Here is a 17,402-nt window from a genome sequence, read left to right on the forward strand (position 1 = left end):
GCTAGCGCTGGTAGAAGCTGGTCAGCCCCAGAAGAGTGGAAGGACCAGGTGCAGCTGAGCTCTGTGCATGTGCTTGGCTATTTGAACAGGAAGTTAGAAGCAATCGTGACAGGTTGCTGGCTTCCTGCATGTAGTCAGGGAGTGTGATCTGGGGCCATGAATCCCAGAGCCTTGCTGCTTGCCCGAGGAAGAGATGCTGGTTTGGGGTACAGATTTCAGGTTGGGGAGGAAGGGGTCCTCGATGGGCTAGGTCCGTGGTCGGCAAACCGCGGCTCACGAGCCACATGCGGCTCTTTGGCCCCTTGAGTGTGGCTCTTCCACAAAATACCACGCACGTACAGTGCGATTGAAACTTCGTGGCCCATGCGCAGAAGTCGGTATTTTGTGGAAGAGCTGGTATTTTGTGGAAGAGCCACACTCAAGGGGCCAAAGAGCCGCATGTGCCTCGCGAGCCGCGGTTTGCCGACCACTGGGCTAGGTGTTTGCAGGAATTTCAGGACCCAGTGGGGAAGGGAATGACTGATTTGTGCTGCAGATGATGGTGGTGATGAAGGCTGCGTTTGGGCAGGACATGGGCTCACTGGTGCGGGATCCAGAGGCCTCTGATAGGGGAGGACCCAGTTTGGAACCGCAGAGTCCTGGCCTGGGAGAGGGACCAAGGATCTCCAGGTACACGCACAGCTTTCCAGGCTGGAATCCGGGCAGGACCCTCTAGCCCAGTGATGGCGAACCTTTTGAGCTCGGCATGTCAGCATTTTGAAAAACCCTAACTTAACTCTGGTGCCGTGTCACATATAGAATTTTTTTTTTGATATTTGCAACCATAGTAAAACAAAGACTTATATTTTTGATATTTATTTTATATATTTAAATGCCATTTAACAAAGAAAAATCAACCAGAAAAATGAGTTCGCGTGTCAGAGGTGTCAGAGGTTCGCCATCACTGCTCTAGAAGCACATTTCTCATGGGAAATGCATCCCGGGAGCAGAGACTAACCAGGGATGGGGGTGCCAAGGTGGACCTACAGGAGGGGGTTGTACTCAGGGTTTCTCCCCTTGCAGCTCAGGACCTCAGGCCCCTGCCCGTGCGGGAAGGAGAGCATGGAAGAGCAGGAGGAGAAGCCCCCAGGAACCCTGACGGAGGCCTGTGTGCAGGTGAGTGAGCTTCCCTTCCCTTCCCCTTCCCCTTCCCTCCCATCCCCCAGAGCTGGAGCCCACCCAGGCCCCACAGCCCAACCCTCTGGACTTGGGAGCTGTCCGGCTCTCTGCAGTGTTTGGGGGGCTTTTGGCGCCTCCTGATTTGCAGGCTCCTGACACTTACACACGATGCATTTAATGAGGCTCCCTGCATTCCTTCACCCTTCTAACCCAGACGCTAACTCTTTCTGGGAGGAATTTGGCCCCCTGTATCAAAAGCCCTTAGAATACGGAATGCCCTTTGACCAGCAACTCTTGGCTCTGCCTGAGAATGAGCGCTTGAAAGAATGTTTGAGAATATGCAACGCAAGAGGAGAGTTCGAGGCGTTATGGTAAGACCATGACAGGAAATTCACTATACACTGTAGGCATTGATGTGATAATGCATATTTACCAACGTAAAGGGATGTTTATTTATGATCTGTGTTAAGTCACTAGCATTTAGAAATGACCACCTTTTTGAAAAGGGGTGTAGTGTGTGTGTGTATAGAAGATTTGTTAGGCCCTGGCCGGTGAGGCTCCGTTGGTTGGAGCATCGTCCTGTGCTCCGAAGGGCTGCAGGGCGTGTACGGGAGGCAGCTGATTGTTGTTGCTCTCTCACATCGATGTTTCTCTCTCTCCCTCTTCCTTCCTCTCTCTCTAAAAAAATCAATAAAAACATATCCTTGGGCGAGGATTTGAAAAGAGAAAAGAATACGTTAGAAGACAGTAAATACACCAGTTAACAAAGATTAGCTGTACTGTTACGTTACTTTCCAGGGGACTTTGTGTTTTCATTTATTTTATCCACTTGTACTTTTGTACAGCGCATTTTAAGGTTAAGATATTACTAATTTAAATCATTTTCCTACAGCAAATATTCTTTGAAAACATTTAATTTCTTTAAAGTGTTAAATTAGGATTTCGCTTTCGCCTTCCTGAGCAATGCAGCCCCGAAGCCATTAGGTGGGGCAGAGCTGGGCAGGCCTCTGCAGTGAGGGGGGGCTCCCAGCTGTGGGTGTCACGGCCCGATGGGGGTGAGGAGGGCATCTCTGTGTGGAGGCATCAAGCGGGGCAAGGAAGGGGTGTTAGGAGTCAGAGCCCAAGTAGGCGAGGTAAGTCCCTGTGGAAGAGGGGATCTCGTTTGGGGTGACGGGGCCAGAGCAAGTGAGAAGGGCATCCAGAGAGAGGAGCCCAAGTGCCGTGAGGGTGCCCAGCGTGGGTACCAGAGCCAGAGCAGGGTGACATGTGCACCATGTTGGGCCTGGGGAGGGGGGCACATCTCGTATGGCGTGTCACAGCCTGAGCAGGTTGAGGTCATCCATGCATGAGGGTAGCCTGGCATGGAGTATCAGAGCCCAAGCAGGATGGCGAGGGCTTCCCCACGGAGCCGAGTCTGGGGGCATGAGAGTGGGTCCGTGAGAAGGGGCCACCTGGCCTGCAGAGTCAGAGCCCAAGCAGGATGGGGAGGGCCCCCCGGCACAGGGTGGCTTCCTATGGGGCTGCAGAGCCCAGTGGGCCGAGGAGCATCCAGCAGAGTCTCTCCGTCAGATACGGAAGAGAAAACACTGGCATGAACTGTGGTATTAGAGGTATTGATGTGGCTCATGGCTTTCCGTCTGTCGATGTAGAAAAACAGAGAAATGTGTGTGTGGTGTGTGCCATGTGTGTGTCACATTTTGTGTGTGTGTACAGACACAGACTCCTATATTCCCTAACTCTGGCCACTGTGAGGGCCTGGAAATACATAGAAGTATGTGTGTGTGTGTGTGTGTGTGTGTGTACAAACACATACTCCTATATTCCCTAACCCTGGCCACTCTGAGGGCCTGGAAATACATAGAAATGTGTGTGTGTGTGTGTGTGTGTGTGTGTGTGTACAAACACATACTCCTATATTCCCTAACTCTGGCCACTCTGAGGGCCTGGAAATACATAGAAATGTGTGTGTGTGTGTGTGTGTGTGTGTGTGTACAGACACATACTCCTATATTCCCTAACTCTGGCCACTCTGAGGACCTGGGAGCAGTGACACTTTGATACCATCGTGCACACCTGGTGCCCAGATTTCGACTTCGACATGAATGCTGTGGGTTTTATGGACACACTGTTAATGGCTATTTAGTGTTCGATCTTTTGCTATTACAAATAGCACGGCTGTAAATGTTTTTGCATATGCTTCCGTGTACACGTGCACAAGATTTTTTGAAAGGAGTCAAACAAATATAAATTTACAGTCACATTTTTTATCAAAATTACAGGGAGAAGGCATTTTGATGTGACCATTGGCATTCTACTATAAGCTAATGACTTCATGTGTTTTCTGGGAATCTTTTTTTTTTTTTTAATCTTCACTCGAGTACTGATTTTAGAAAGAGGGGAATTGGAGAGGGAGAGAGAGAGGGAGAGAGAGATTGAGGAAAACATGGATTGATCGCCTCCCGCACGTGTCCCAACTGGGGATCGTAACCGCAACCTAGGTATGTACCCTGACCGGGAATCAAACCCACAGCCTTTCGGTGCAAGGACGGCACTCCAGCCAGCTGAGCCACATCGGCCAGGGCCCTGGGAATCTTAATGGTCCTTCTTCTGTGTCATACAACTGAATTAGCAATCTGTTCATTATAATTTGTACTTTCATCGCATGTTTTTTATTGCCTAGCCCGTGTAAAGCCCTGTGTGAGGCACTGGGGAGAAAGAGGATTTCGTTCTCATAGAGCGACTTGTGCTTCTTCTAGAGCCCAAGGTTACCTAGGAAAAGCAAAACCATCTTTTTTTCCTTGTATTAGCTCCCTATGGTTGCACACCCCAGGACTTAGCAGCTGAAAACAGCCAGCATTTATCATCTCACACGTTTTCTGAGGGCCAGGCCCCTGGGAGCAGCTTGTCTGTGTGTTTCAGACGCTGGGTGTCTGGCGAGGGCGTTGTCTGGGCCGGGCCGCTGCCTCCAGAAGGTTTGCTGTGTAGGAGGACCCACTTGCAAGGTCACTCATGTGGCTGTTGGCGAGAAGCCCCAGTTCCTCACCAGGTAGACATCTCCCCAGGGCCGCTTAACACAGCAGCTGGTTTCTCCCAGTGCACATGATCTGGGAGAGAGAGAGAGAGAGAGAGAGAGAGAGAGAGAGAGAGAGAGAGAGTTTAAATGCACACACACCCAAGATGGAACCCACAGTGTCTTGTCCTCTGATCTCGGAAGCGGCACTCCATCCCTTCCTCTGCCATCTATTGGTCACACAGACCCACTGTGATTTATAGTCGGTCGGTCAGAAAAGCACTTTTGTGGCAAGAAAAGCCGTGTCTGCATGGTCACATGTTATAAATATGATTTCTCTTTGCAGTGAGTTTCCACGATATGGTTGAGTCCATTAGCAGCTTGAGGTTGAAAGGGGTTCCCGGACCCAATACCAACGTGTGTGTGTGTGTGTGTGTGTGTGTGTGTGTGTGTGTGTGTGTAGGCTTCCTCACACCAACAAGCAATTCTCTAACTCCAGCAAGGTGTCATTCAACTCAATTCTGACACCATCTACCCAGAGATAGAATCAGATTCCACAGGTAAGGAGCTCAGTCCCACAACACCACCCTCTACTTCAGATGCCAGCTGCAAGCCGCGTTGTTATCTGTGCTTTTCTACCGACTGACTATAAACCACAGGTTCCCATGACCCCTCTTTGAGTTCAGTTACTTTGCTAGAACAGCTCACGGAAATCGGGAAACCCATTGACTTACTAGATTACCGATCTATTGCAGAGGATGCTAAAGGATATGAGTCAGCACCCAGATGAAGAGACGCGTAGGGCCAGGTCCTGAGGGAAGGAGCCGCTGTCCTCGTGGCCCCTGGGCCTGGCACGGTGACTCACGGAGGTGCTCTAGTTCCCAGTGTGGAAGCTGTCCAAAATAGGGGCTGGGGAGCTGTTCTTGGGGGCTTTATGGAGGCTTCATTACATAGTCATGATCGATCCAACCCCAAGCCCCACTCCTCTCCCCGGAAATCATGGTGGGACTGAAAGTTCTAGTTCTCTAATGACATTGTTGGCTCCTACTGGCAACCAGCCCCCACCCTTGGGTGGGATTCAAAACTCATTTCATTAACAGAGCAAGAGAAAATCCTAAGGAGCCGTGAATTGGGAACGGTGGGTGAAGATCAGCTATATCTGAGACATATTTTGGTCACCTGGGTGACCAAATATATGTATACTAGAGGCCTGGTGCATGGATTTGTGCACATTTAAAGTAAATTAATTAGAAGGTGGCCTGCAGGGCAGGACTGGGTGAGACGGGCTGAACACGCCCTGAAGCCAACCTCCCATGGTCCCTCCCCAGCCGGCCACACCTGGGGCAGCACTGGGGCTCAAAGGGCGTCTGTGGAGTGAGCTGAGTCCCTCCAGCAGGTGGGGTCCCTCAGCCTGGCCTGCAGGGATCGGACGGAAACCGGCAGTCTGACATCCCCCAAGGTGTCCCAGAGTGTGAGGGGGCATTCTGCAAAGTTGCTGTCCCTCCACAGCTCCTGTGTTGAGCATCTGCCCCCTGGTGGTCAGTGCACATTATAGCTACTGATCAGTTGCTTAGGCTTTTATATATATAGATATTATAACTATAAACCTACTTTTGCCCACCCCTGCATATATGTATAAGAAATACACACACACACACACAACACTTTTAGGAATTATCTGGTTTCAAAGTGATTTTTCAAGAGAAAAATATTTTTGCTGGCTTCTGATTAAGGGAAATAAGTGTTATTAAAAAATAGATACAGTATTAAAACAGACTGTGAACTTGCTCCTCAATCCTCTCCCTCCCCAAAATAACTACTTTTAATGCTTTGGAGACTATCCTGACTTTTCTGTGTATGTTTATATTCTATAAAAATCTGTTCATATTTTATAGATTGTTCTTAGTTTTTTCATTCAACAATGTATTATAAACATATCTCTGTCATTTATACACATCTGTTTAGGCAAATCTGTCTCTTCTCTCGACTGCTACATAATATTCATTTATCTGGATGAAGCATCATTTATTTAACCAGGCACTTAGTGATGGACATTATTTAATGCATCCTGCTTGAAGCCAATTCCAGCATGTTCAGCAGGGCTGAATCATCTGGAGTAGCAAAGGCATTTCCTCAAACCTGAAAAGGGATGATTGCTTGCTGCCAGACAGCTCAGGGCATCTTAATCTACATATTATTGCCTCCTACTGGCCAAACACCTGAACAGCAGTAGGCAGTTCTCCAAAACCTGATAATCTGACAATGGACTCTGTATACGAAACATGACCCTTTGAAGTGTATATCTCCACCTCACCTTAGGACAAATTGTGTTAATAAAAAGCAAGGGGTCCTGAGACGAGATCTTAGTTTCTTTAGCTAGGCTCCTCTGACTCCCTATAATGCAGCGGTTCTCAACCTGTGGGTTGTGACCCCTTTGGCAGTCTAACGACCCTTTCACAGGGGTCGCCTAAGACCACACTGCATATCAGATATTTACATTACGATTTATAACAGTAGCAACATTACAGTTATGAAGTAGCAACGAAAATAATTTTATGGTTGGGTCACAACATGAGGAACTGTATTTAAAGGGCCAGAAGGTTGAGAACCACTGCTATAATGCCTTTCAAAATTATGTTTCGTCTCTGGACTCTTTATTAAGTTACACACAGCCCTTCTCCAGATTGCTGAACCCTTCTTGATGCTGGAACAAGAACCCCGGCAGCATCCTCCCATTTAGCTAGGATAATGTAACCCTTTAATGAGTTTTCTTGTACATATACATCTAAGTGTAGTTTCTATTATTTGCCAATGGAATACAAGTAGACTTATTGGATAGTATATTATATTAAAAATATTTCCATTAAAAAGACAAAAATCAAGGAGTATCTACAAAAACTGACAAAATCTGAAAAAAGTTTGTGCCTGAGTTAAAAATATTGTACCAGTATCAGTTTCCTAATTTTGACAGTGTACTGTGGTTTTGTTAATACTAGCATCAGGGGGAGCTGGGCTAAGGGTACATAGGAATTCTCTGTTCTATTTTTGCAACCTCTTACAAGTCTTAAACTATTTCCAAATAAAATGTTATTTAAGAAATATATTGCTACCCTGGCTGGTGTGGCTCAGTTGGTTGAGCATCTTACTGAAAGGTGGAAGGTTCAATTCCCAGTCAGGGCACATACTCAGGTTGCAGGTTTGATCCCCAGTCAGGGTGCATATAGGAGGCAACTGATTGATGTTTCTCTCTTTCCCTCTCCTTTCCTCTCTCTCTCTCTCTCTCTCTCTAAAGTCAATAAAAACATTAAGAAAATAAAAATATATATATTGCCAGTCCAGCCCTGGCCAGGTGGCTCAGTTGGTTGGAGCGTTGTCCCGTGCACCAAAATGATTTCAGGTTTGATTCCCAGTCAAGGCACATACCGAGGTTATGGGTTTGATTCGTGGTCAGGGTGTGAAAGGAGGCAACCAACTGATGTTTCTCTCTTACATCAACGTTTCTCTTTCTCTCTCCCTTCCCCGCTCTCTCTCAAATCAGTAAAAACACATTCTCAAGTGAGGATTTAAAATATATATATGTAGCCAGTGCAGAAAGGTTGGGTCAAGTTAAACTTCCACTAAGAGTATAAGAAGTTCTTTTTTTTTTTTAAATATATTTTATTGATTTTTTACAGAGAGGAAGGGAGAGAGATAGAGAGTTAGAAACATCGACGAGAGAGAAACATCGATCAGCTGCCTACTGCACACCCCCCACTGGGGATGTGCCCGCAACCCAGGGACATGCCCTTGACCGGAATCGAACCTGGGACCCCCCAGTCCGCAGGCCGACGCTCTATCCACTGAGCCAAACCAGTTTCGGCAAAGAAGTTCTTGACCAGTGGGCCACCACAGGAGGAATTGTAAGCAACAGGCAAAAGAAACACTCCACATGGTTGGTTACATACAGGGACTTTGAGCAAATCAGTAAATTTAAGTGAATACTGGATGCAGGAGAAGGAAGGTGCAAATATGAAAAACAGGAAAGCTAGAATAAAGTGTGTTGAATTATATTTGGAGGTACCAGTGTGAATCGATGGTCTCTAACATATAGAGAGATAATTATAGAAATAGAGGTTTAGTGTTATCTGTTTTAAAAAGGTGAGCATCTCTTTGTATATTCACTGGCCATTTTATTTCTTCATAGTTGAGCTGCATTGTATTTTCCTTTGTCCATTTTTCTGTGGGAGCTACCCTTTTCTTACTGATTCGGAAGAAGTCTTAACAGTAGATTTTCTATTGCCGACGCCTTTATTGGTGGTGCTTTATGCCAAACGTTTCATGAAGTTAACTTATTGATTTCCCCCTCCTTGATCATTCTTTGGTCATGCTGTATTCTGTCTTCTTTGCTTACAATTCTGAGGTCCAGGGACTCAGGCAGGGATTCAGCTGTACATTTCTTTTCTTCTTCATAGTGCCTGTGGTCACTCACTGGGCTGGCAGCTGGGCTGGCCTGGAAGGTCCACAAAGACACATGTCTGATGTTTCAGTGACCCTCCAGATGCCCCCCACATGGCTCACTTGAGCTTACAAAGGAGGGAGCAGGAGTCTGTTTGGTGGGATGCCTTAGAACAGGTGGTACGTCAGATCCTCGCCTACGCACAGTGAGGGTTTTGAGCTGTGACGGAGCTCCCTTTAATTTCCTTTCTCTCGTCTATTTTGCTTTCTCAGGACTCTCTCCTTCCTCAAGAGATTATCATCAAGGTCGAGAGAGAAGATTCGGGGCCAGTGGCCGTCCCATCCCAGGTGGGTTGGACACATGGCCTCTTTACATTGAGAAATGTGTGTGGCTGGTTGGTGGCAGAAGCCAGATTGAAGTGAACTGGGAAGTGAGTAGAAAGTGATGGGAATGGAGGTAAGAGGGGGCAACTTTTACAGAAATTGGGTGATCATGTGAAAGATTGAAGAGAGTGGTAGCTGTCAGGACATTTGAAGTTGAAGGGCTTTTTTAAAATTTCCTTAAAGGATTCAAAAGATATGACTCACAAGTAGTTGCAGGAAGGAGTTAGTGGGGAAAAAGAAGTTAATAGTCAGGAGAGAGAGAAGATAAAACTATAAAGCAGAGTCCTTGATTAGTTCCAGGGGAATTAATTCAGAGTATCTATACTTATAATAGGGTAATATGCAAATTGGTCAGGACGCCGTCACATAACGACCGATCAGCAGGAGGGCAGGGCAGCGAGTTACAGGAGGGTATGGTAGCAAGCTACGAGTGGAGGAGAGCTAAAGGAGGGCAGGGCAGTGAGCTCGTGGGGTGGAGAGCTACGAGGGGCGGTGGGTGGGGCGCCCAGCTGAGGCAAGCGGCAGCGAGCTACTCGCGCACAGATTCGTGCACAGGGCCACTAGTATGTGAATAAATGGCTCTACAGAGGAAGAAGGACGCATAAAGGACAAATGAGGTTGAGGGAGTTACGTGAAAGCTTAGATTTGCCTCTGAACAAGCAGACGGAGTTAACTGTTGGCTATAAGGGTGGGGATTGGAATGGAGAGACATGTGACATGTGTAGAGAAGTTTTAGAGTAGTAATTTTGGATTATGGGAGAACAGGCTGCTCCAGGAGGCATAGCAGGGCTGCTGGAGGATCTGACGGGATTATCCAAGGTAGTGACCATTAATTGATAACACTCTATCCAGCTGCTTCTGCGGATTTCCCCTCTCCCAAAGGGGAGCATTCTGTAACCTACTTTCCATAGACGGTACATTGACATTCAGATTGATTTAGTTTTTGTAGCCACAAGCATTCAGTGGAAGCCCCATAGGTCAAGGTAATATTTAAAAGAGAATTTTTTAATATATTAAATGGGATTAAAGTGAATGATCCCCAGACTCTAAACTGAATAATTAAGACAGAAAAGATAAAGAGGACACTAACTAGAAAGGAAAAGAATACAAACTGATAGATAGTAATAGTAGACATTTCAATAGAATAATGGCCCCAAACTATCCAAGGATGAGAAAGGTAAAGGGAGTAATTGAACAAGTAGAGTGGAGAAGTTGCCAGAGAGGATGTGGTTGGGGGACTGGGTGAAAAAGGCGAAGAGGTTAAGAAGAACAGATTGGTAGTTACAAAATAGTCATGGGGATGTAAAGTACAGCATAGGGAATATAGTCAATAATATTGTAACAACTATGTATTTCCAGTGCCAGGTAGGTGTGTACTGAAAATACTGTGGGGACCACTTTGCAAAAAGTATATGATTGTCTAACTACTATGCTGTACACCTGAAACTAATACAAAACAACATTGAATATAAACTGTAATTGAAAAAAATTTTTAATCTGATGTTGTAATAAAAAATAATGTGATGTAATCAAAGAGTAGGCAGTTCTATGTGTGTGATTTGAGAGGTAGAGTACTTTATGTTAAGTCTGGGGTGTCACCCTAAGAGTGGGGCGCTGAAGAGCAATTTTAGGGTCTGGGAGTTTGGCTAGCCATGTGAATTGATGACTTAGAACACAACCTCTGATGTCAAGCAACTGTGAGGTTGTAGACCAGCTACCAACTTTAGGCATATGTTAATTTCTCTAGTTCATCATCTGAAAAATGGTGCTACTAGTAGAATTTTCTCACAGGACCTTGTGAGAATTGAATGGTAATTTGTGTCACGGATAAGCGCACTGCCTGGCACTACACAGCAAGTGCTTTCTTAAAGTCAGTTACTTTTATAGTATTATCAGAGAACTCTGCAAGTGGATGCTAAACTAGTAGACCAGTCATTTTCAACCAGGGTGCTGCTGCAGGCTCATGGGTGTGCCGTAAGAATTTTTAAAACATACATATCTGACTATTTAGTCAGGGGCACTGACTTCTTTTCTCTTAGATTGTCAAATTAAAAACTGACAACAGCCAAAACAATAGCCATCCAGTGTGAATGCCCTATCTTGAACCATAAATATATAGGTCATATAATAGAGTTATATCTTATTGGTCACGTCGCACAGTAAGGTTGCGATTGGTTAATTCTTGGTACCAGAAATCCATATATATACCTGGTGTTTTTTTTTAAAAAGTCACTTTGGAGCAAAAAGGGTAGGTAATTACTATTATTTTTTGTAAGTTAATAAAATTATACCTTTTTTTGTCAGATTGGCAAAAATGTAATATATTTTTTTGGTGTTCCTCAGAATTTTAGTAATTAGTTTGTATGTGCCATGAGATGAAAAATATTGAAAATCGCTGCAATAGACAATGGAAGGTGAAACAATTCAAGTTCTTGAAATGGGAAATGAATCATGGGTATTATAAGTCTTCAGGGGATGGGCGTGGTGGTTCCAGAGGTTGGTAGGACAAAACTAAGAAGTATGGTAAGTGATAAGGGTTTAAATGTAACTGGGAGGACTCACACCCGCCCCCTTGGATGGGAGAGCATGACCACCCTAAGCCTGGGATGTCTGTGGCGGAAGGAGTCCACAGGGGGGAAGGTATGTTTCCTTTAACACAGGGATGTAGAGGGAATATTAGGTGAAGATGTTGAAGCTGTAGGATTTCATTATTATAGCAGATGAGTTCCCAAGGACACAGTTGAAGGGTTTGAGAAGGACTGGGAGGAGTGGGGATTTGGGGCAGGTGAAGCAGAATAGAGTAAGTGGGGATAGAAGTTCAGAAAAGCCAGTATCTACATATTGAAGGACTTTTTTTTCAAATGGGTATGTGATAGGCCCTTTGAGTTTCAGGTGAGAGGAGAAGACCTAAATCAGAATTTGGACCAGACCCAAAACACCCATCAGAAAGAATGTATACACCTCAGTGTTCATAGCAGCACAATTTACAATAGCTAAGATCTGGAAACAGCCTAAGTGCCCATCAGATAAGTGGATAAAAAAGTTGTGGTGCATTTATACTATGCAGCAGTTAAAAAAAAGAAGGATCTCTTATCCTTTGAGATAGCATGGAGGGACCTGGAGAGTATTATGCTAAGAGAAATAAGCCAGTCAGAAAAAGACAAGTATCACATGATCTCACTCATATGTGGAATCTAATGAACCAAATAAACTGATGATCAAAAATAGACTGAGTCATAGAAGCATGAACAGACTGTTGAACTTCAGAGGGAAGGTAGGGGATGGTGGGTAGGTGGGAAGAAATCAACCAATGAACTTGTATGCATATATGCATAAACCGTGGACTCAGACAATAGGGTGGTGAAGGCCTGGGGCAGGCTAGGAAGGGTTAATGGGGGGGAAAGGGGGACATATGTAATATTTTCAACAATAAAGATTTTAAAAAATAGACTTTGGACCAGGATTATTCGGATATATTATAAAGTCTATTAATTCTATTGATTGAAGTATTGACATAATTTACTAAATATATATTTAGTATTTACTGTACACCAACACTATGCTAAGCACTGGAGTAACAGTTGCAGACTGTAAATACCTTCTACTTTCCTTCATGGACTGTAGCCTAGTGACAAAAAATGACCATTATGCAGATGATAAGAAAGTGTGGAACTTTTGAAAACATGTAGCTGGGATGGAGTGGGAGGTGCTAGTCTAGTATTATTTATTTGATATTTGAACAAGCTTGATTTATTTGATATTTGAACAAGCTTAATGTAGGTACCTACATTAAATAGCAAAAAGGAGTACATATTTATTCAAAGGACGCATGGATTAGAGGTTGGAAAACAGGACTATAGAATAGATCCATATTCAACAGAGGTTACAGTTTGCAAACAACATTTCTCAATTCCATTTTGGGCTAGTCATGAAAACCTTTGAGATTCTGGTAAAATTTATGGCTCCAACATAGAAAAATGCAGTACAGCAGCATTTCGCTTGGAGTGTCTTGGGATTCACAGACCCTGCGTCCCATTCATGAATTATAGCTTAATAAAATCTGGTCTATTTTAAAAACCTTTAGTGGCCAGTGGCATTCAACTTCCCCGACTTTTGCTGCTTTTAGGTAAAGACAGGTCACCCTCAGCACTTCTTTTTTGGATCAAAATTCCTGCCCAGTAGTTTTGGAAATAGGTCCTTTCCTGCTCAGAGGAGGCAGTGCTTTTTATATGGCAGTAATGCCTGAACATCTAAAGGCTCTACGGTGCAGGTCAGTGTAGACAAATAGAACTGTCATCTGAAGACTAAAGACATTGGCTGTCATTTAATTTCTCAGAGTTTTCAGATAATAATAATTGTTAATGTGATTATATTCATCATCACAATTAACTCAACAACCCAATGAGTTGGGTATGATTAAGCCTAATAAATAGAATAAACTCACCATTAATACACAGATTGTCACATTAGATTTTTTTTTTTAAATTCAGACATACACTGTTTACAGGGTGAGAAAACCCAAGTCTCTTTTTTTTCCAAATCCAGTGCTTTTAACCTCTACTTCATTAAGGTCCACATTTCGTCTAATACTTCAGGCACCAGCAAAGTAGAGCCTGGAGCCAAATGCAGCCTACTACCTATTTGTGTAAATAAAACATTTTATTGTAATACAGCTACACCCATTTGTTTATTTTCTATGACTGCTATCTTGCTACAGCTGAGTAGTTGTGACAGACTGTATAGTTTGAAAAACCTAAAATGTTTACTCTTTGGCCTTTGATAGAAAAAGATTACTGATCCTTGTTCAGTTAGTTTCCTGGTAATTTGGAGGGAATTCCTATGTGGGAATTCTATATACCAGTGAAAAAATAGAAGGAAGCATTTTCTTCAAGGTGATCAAGAGAGAAATTGTATATTAGTTCTTATCTGGTGTTTCTCTTTGGGGTTGCAAAACAGATCCAGCATCCAAAACCCAAAAGGGCTCACCTAGAAGACACATGTACTCCTTGACTAGAATTCTTTGAATGCTGACTATCTCAGTACAACTTCCGGGACATCAAGTTTCCTTTCTTCCATCTGTCAAACTTTTCTTCCTCTATGAACATTAAAGGGAAATGATGCCCAGCTGAGCAGGAATGTGTGTCCTGTTGTAGGAAGGCGTAAACTTCAAAATTGTGACTGTGGACTTCTCTCAGGAAGAGGGCATTTTGAACCCTGCTCAGAGGACCCTGGACAGAGATGCGATCCTTGAGAACCACAGGGACTTGGTCTCTTGGGGTAAGAATATGGTCCCCTTTAATGAAGTCTGTATGTTGAAATTATTTCTTATTGATTGAGAATTTTGCAGTTCAGAGGTAAAAATGGCTTTGGCCACACATAGATTTTGTTTGTGCTTTTTATTCCCTAGTGAAAATTTAATTTTAATTTAAATTTGTAAGGTAGAAAAGGTACAGTTTCTTTGGTTTGAGATTGTTTAATCTTCATGATTCCCAAAGGCCAAAAACTAGGACCAAATTCTGCAGTAACTTTCCTGGTCTCCAGCCCAGGCACCCAAAGTCCTATATCTTTCCCTACCAGCTTTTCAAACCAGACACAATTTCCCAGTTGGAGCAATGGGATGAGTATAAAAAGAATTTCCCACACACATATCCTGGTGAGAAACAGACACAAAGGAGTCATCATAGTTATAGAAGGTTAGATTGAAATATCCCCATAGGGCATGCCACATTTTTCTTCATTTCCCATCTCCTAGTGGATGATATACATCACCACTTTTCCAGATACTCTTTAATGCTTGGCTTAGTCAGTGAGGCTTATGCTTATGAGCTAACCTCCATTCTCTCTCAGAATCACAGGAATCCATGGGGCCATATTAACCTTAAGGCATCTAGGGAATGCTGGGATAACAGTGTCCCAATTCTTTTTCCTGGTTCACAGTTGTAGTTTGCTTGTTTCTTACTGACATAGGCTATGCTAACAAGTTTCATGCTTTCAGAAATTCCTAGGCATGTAGACACTAATTTCTATTTCATTGAACATGTGTTTAGCACTAAAGAGGGTAGAAAGGACCCTTTATTACTTTGCTAAGAATTGCAAAATTGTTTTATGATTCTTTTAGTCTATATAAGTGATCTTATTTTGGAACATGGAGGTTTTGATTTGGTGTCTAAAGTCTTACATATTCAGTAAAATTATGATTAAATTATTCCATTTTAATGCAGTGTTATACTATTGGGCTGTGGTAGTTTTCTGCTTATTGCTTCATCCCATCCTCTTGATTCTCAATAATAGCTGAAAACAAATCTACATGTATTTTGCATCCTTTCTTGTCAGCTTTATTTCACTATTCCAACATTTTTTGGCTATAATATTTTATTTTTCTTTCTTCCAGACTTGGCAACTGCACTTGGAAGAAGAGAATCAACATCAAAGCAGAGAATTATTGATGATGAACCATCCCATGGAGTGAAATTAGAAAGGTTGACAAGAGATGATCCTTGGTTATCTTCATGTGAAGAAGTTTGGATTTGTAAGGATCAGTTGGAGAAGCAACAGGAAAAGCAAGAAAGACTTTTTAAGAAAGTGGCATTCATTCATGAAAGAGTCTGCAAAAGTGATGAACTTGAGGAAAAGAGTGGTCTGAATTCCAGTTTTCTTTCACCCCAGATGATACCCATAAGAAACCATTTCCATAAACATGTCTCTCATGTTAAAAAATTACATCATTCTGTTGTGGACAGTCATCAGATGATTAGTGACAATGAGAAACTATGCGAAAATAATGAATATGGAAAAAAATCCCAGAGCATTCACCTTATTCAATTTACAAGAACTCAAACAGAAGATAAATCCTATGGGTTTAGCAACAATATTCAATCTTTTAGCCATGGTACACCCATAAATATACATGAGAAAATACATGCAAGAGAAAAACCCTTTGATGTTAAGGAATGTGGGCAAGTTTTAAACCATAGCATATCCCATAATGAACAACAGAACATTCCTGTTGACTATAATTGTAGTAAAATCTCTGAGAATTCATTTCTTGCTCCAAACATGAAAAATTCTGAAGAGAAACCCTTTGAATGTAACCAATGCAGGAAATCCTTCAGCTGGAGCTCTCATCTTGTTGCACATCAGAGAACTCATACAGGGGAGAAACCTTATGAATGTAATGAATGTGGGAAATCCTTCAGCCGGAGCTCGCACCTTGTTTCCCATCAGAGGACTCATACTGGAGAGAAACCTTATAGATGTAATCAGTGTGGGAAATCCTTTAGCCAGAGCTATGTTCTTGTTGTGCATCAGAGAACTCATACTGGAGAGAAGCCTTATGAATGCAGTCAGTGTGGAAAGTCATTCAGGCAGAGCTACAAGCTTATTGCACATCAAAGAACTCATACGGGAGAGAAGCCCTATGAATGTAACCAATGTGGGAAATCATTTATCCAGAGCTATAAACTTATTGCACATCAAAGAATTCACACTGGAGAAAAACCCTATGAATGCAACCAATGTGGAAAGTCCTTTAGTCAGAGTTATAAACTTGTTGCCCATCAGAGAACTCACACAGGAGAAAAACCCTTTGAATGTAATCAGTGTGGGAAATCTTTCAGCTGGAGTTCTCAGCTTGTGGCACATCAAAGGACTCATACTGGAGAGAAACCCTATGAATGTAACGAGTGTGGGAAATCTTTCAACCGCAGTTCACACCTTGTTATGCATCAAAGAACTCATACAGGAGAAAAACCCTATGAATGTAATCAGTGTGGGAAGTCGTTCAGCCAGAGTTATGTTCTTGTTGTACATCAGAGAACTCATACTGGGGAAAAGCCCTATGAATGTAGTCAGTGTGGGAAATCCTTTAGGCAGAGTTCATGCCTTACTCAACATCAGAGAACTCATACTGGGGAGAAGCCCTACGAATGTAATCAATGTGGGAAAACGTTCAGCTTGAGTGCTCGACTTATTGTACATCAAAGAACACATACTGGAGAGAAACCCTTTACATGTAATCAATGTGGGAAAGCTTTCATTAACAGCTCTAAACTTATTAGGCATCAGGCAACTCATACTGAAGAGAAACCCTATGAATGTAACTAGTTTGGAAATTTTTTAGCCAGAGTATATTCCTTCATCCCTGCCTCCCTTCCAAGAAAGCATATGTGTTAGAAAAACATGGATAAGATTTATGTATGCAGAAAAGCTTTCCATTAGCCCTATTATTATGTATCTGGAAATTTGTTCTGGAGACGAAAGGAGGGACTATGGATCACACTTTTTTCCCCAATATGTTTTTACTGATTTTAGAAAAGCATCAATTGGCTGCCTTCTGCACACCCCCTACTGGAGATTGATCCCACAACCCAGGCATGCACCCTGCCTAGAATTGAAGAGGTGACCTTTTGATTCATGG

General features: G+C 43.2%; 1 protein-coding gene across 2 annotated transcripts in view; it reads left to right on the forward strand.

Moving 5' to 3' along the window:
- Positions 1-1,074: 1,074 nt before the first annotated feature.
- Positions 1,075-17,402, forward strand: part of LOC102443037 (zinc finger protein 180) — a 26,134-nt gene continuing 9,806 nt past the window's right edge. The window contains exons 1-4 of one of the 2 annotated variants that reach the window (XM_023743593.1): positions 1,075-1,155; positions 8,876-8,950; positions 14,140-14,263; positions 15,378-17,050. In XM_023743593.1, the coding sequence (XP_023599361.1) occupies positions 1,102-1,155; positions 8,876-8,950; positions 14,140-14,263; positions 15,378-17,050 (1,926 nt within the window). In that variant the 5' untranslated portion in view covers positions 1,075-1,101. Of the gene's footprint in view, positions 1,156-1,417; positions 1,530-8,875; positions 8,951-14,139; positions 14,264-15,377; positions 17,387-17,402 lie in introns of those variants that run through there. The other variant, XM_023743592.1, reaches the window with a different exon arrangement.

Source organism: Myotis lucifugus, unplaced genomic scaffold (assembly GCF_000147115.1).
Source record: "Myotis lucifugus unplaced genomic scaffold, Myoluc2.0 scaffold_402, whole genome shotgun sequence".
NCBI classification, from domain to species: Eukaryota; Metazoa; Chordata; class Mammalia; order Chiroptera; family Vespertilionidae; genus Myotis; species Myotis lucifugus.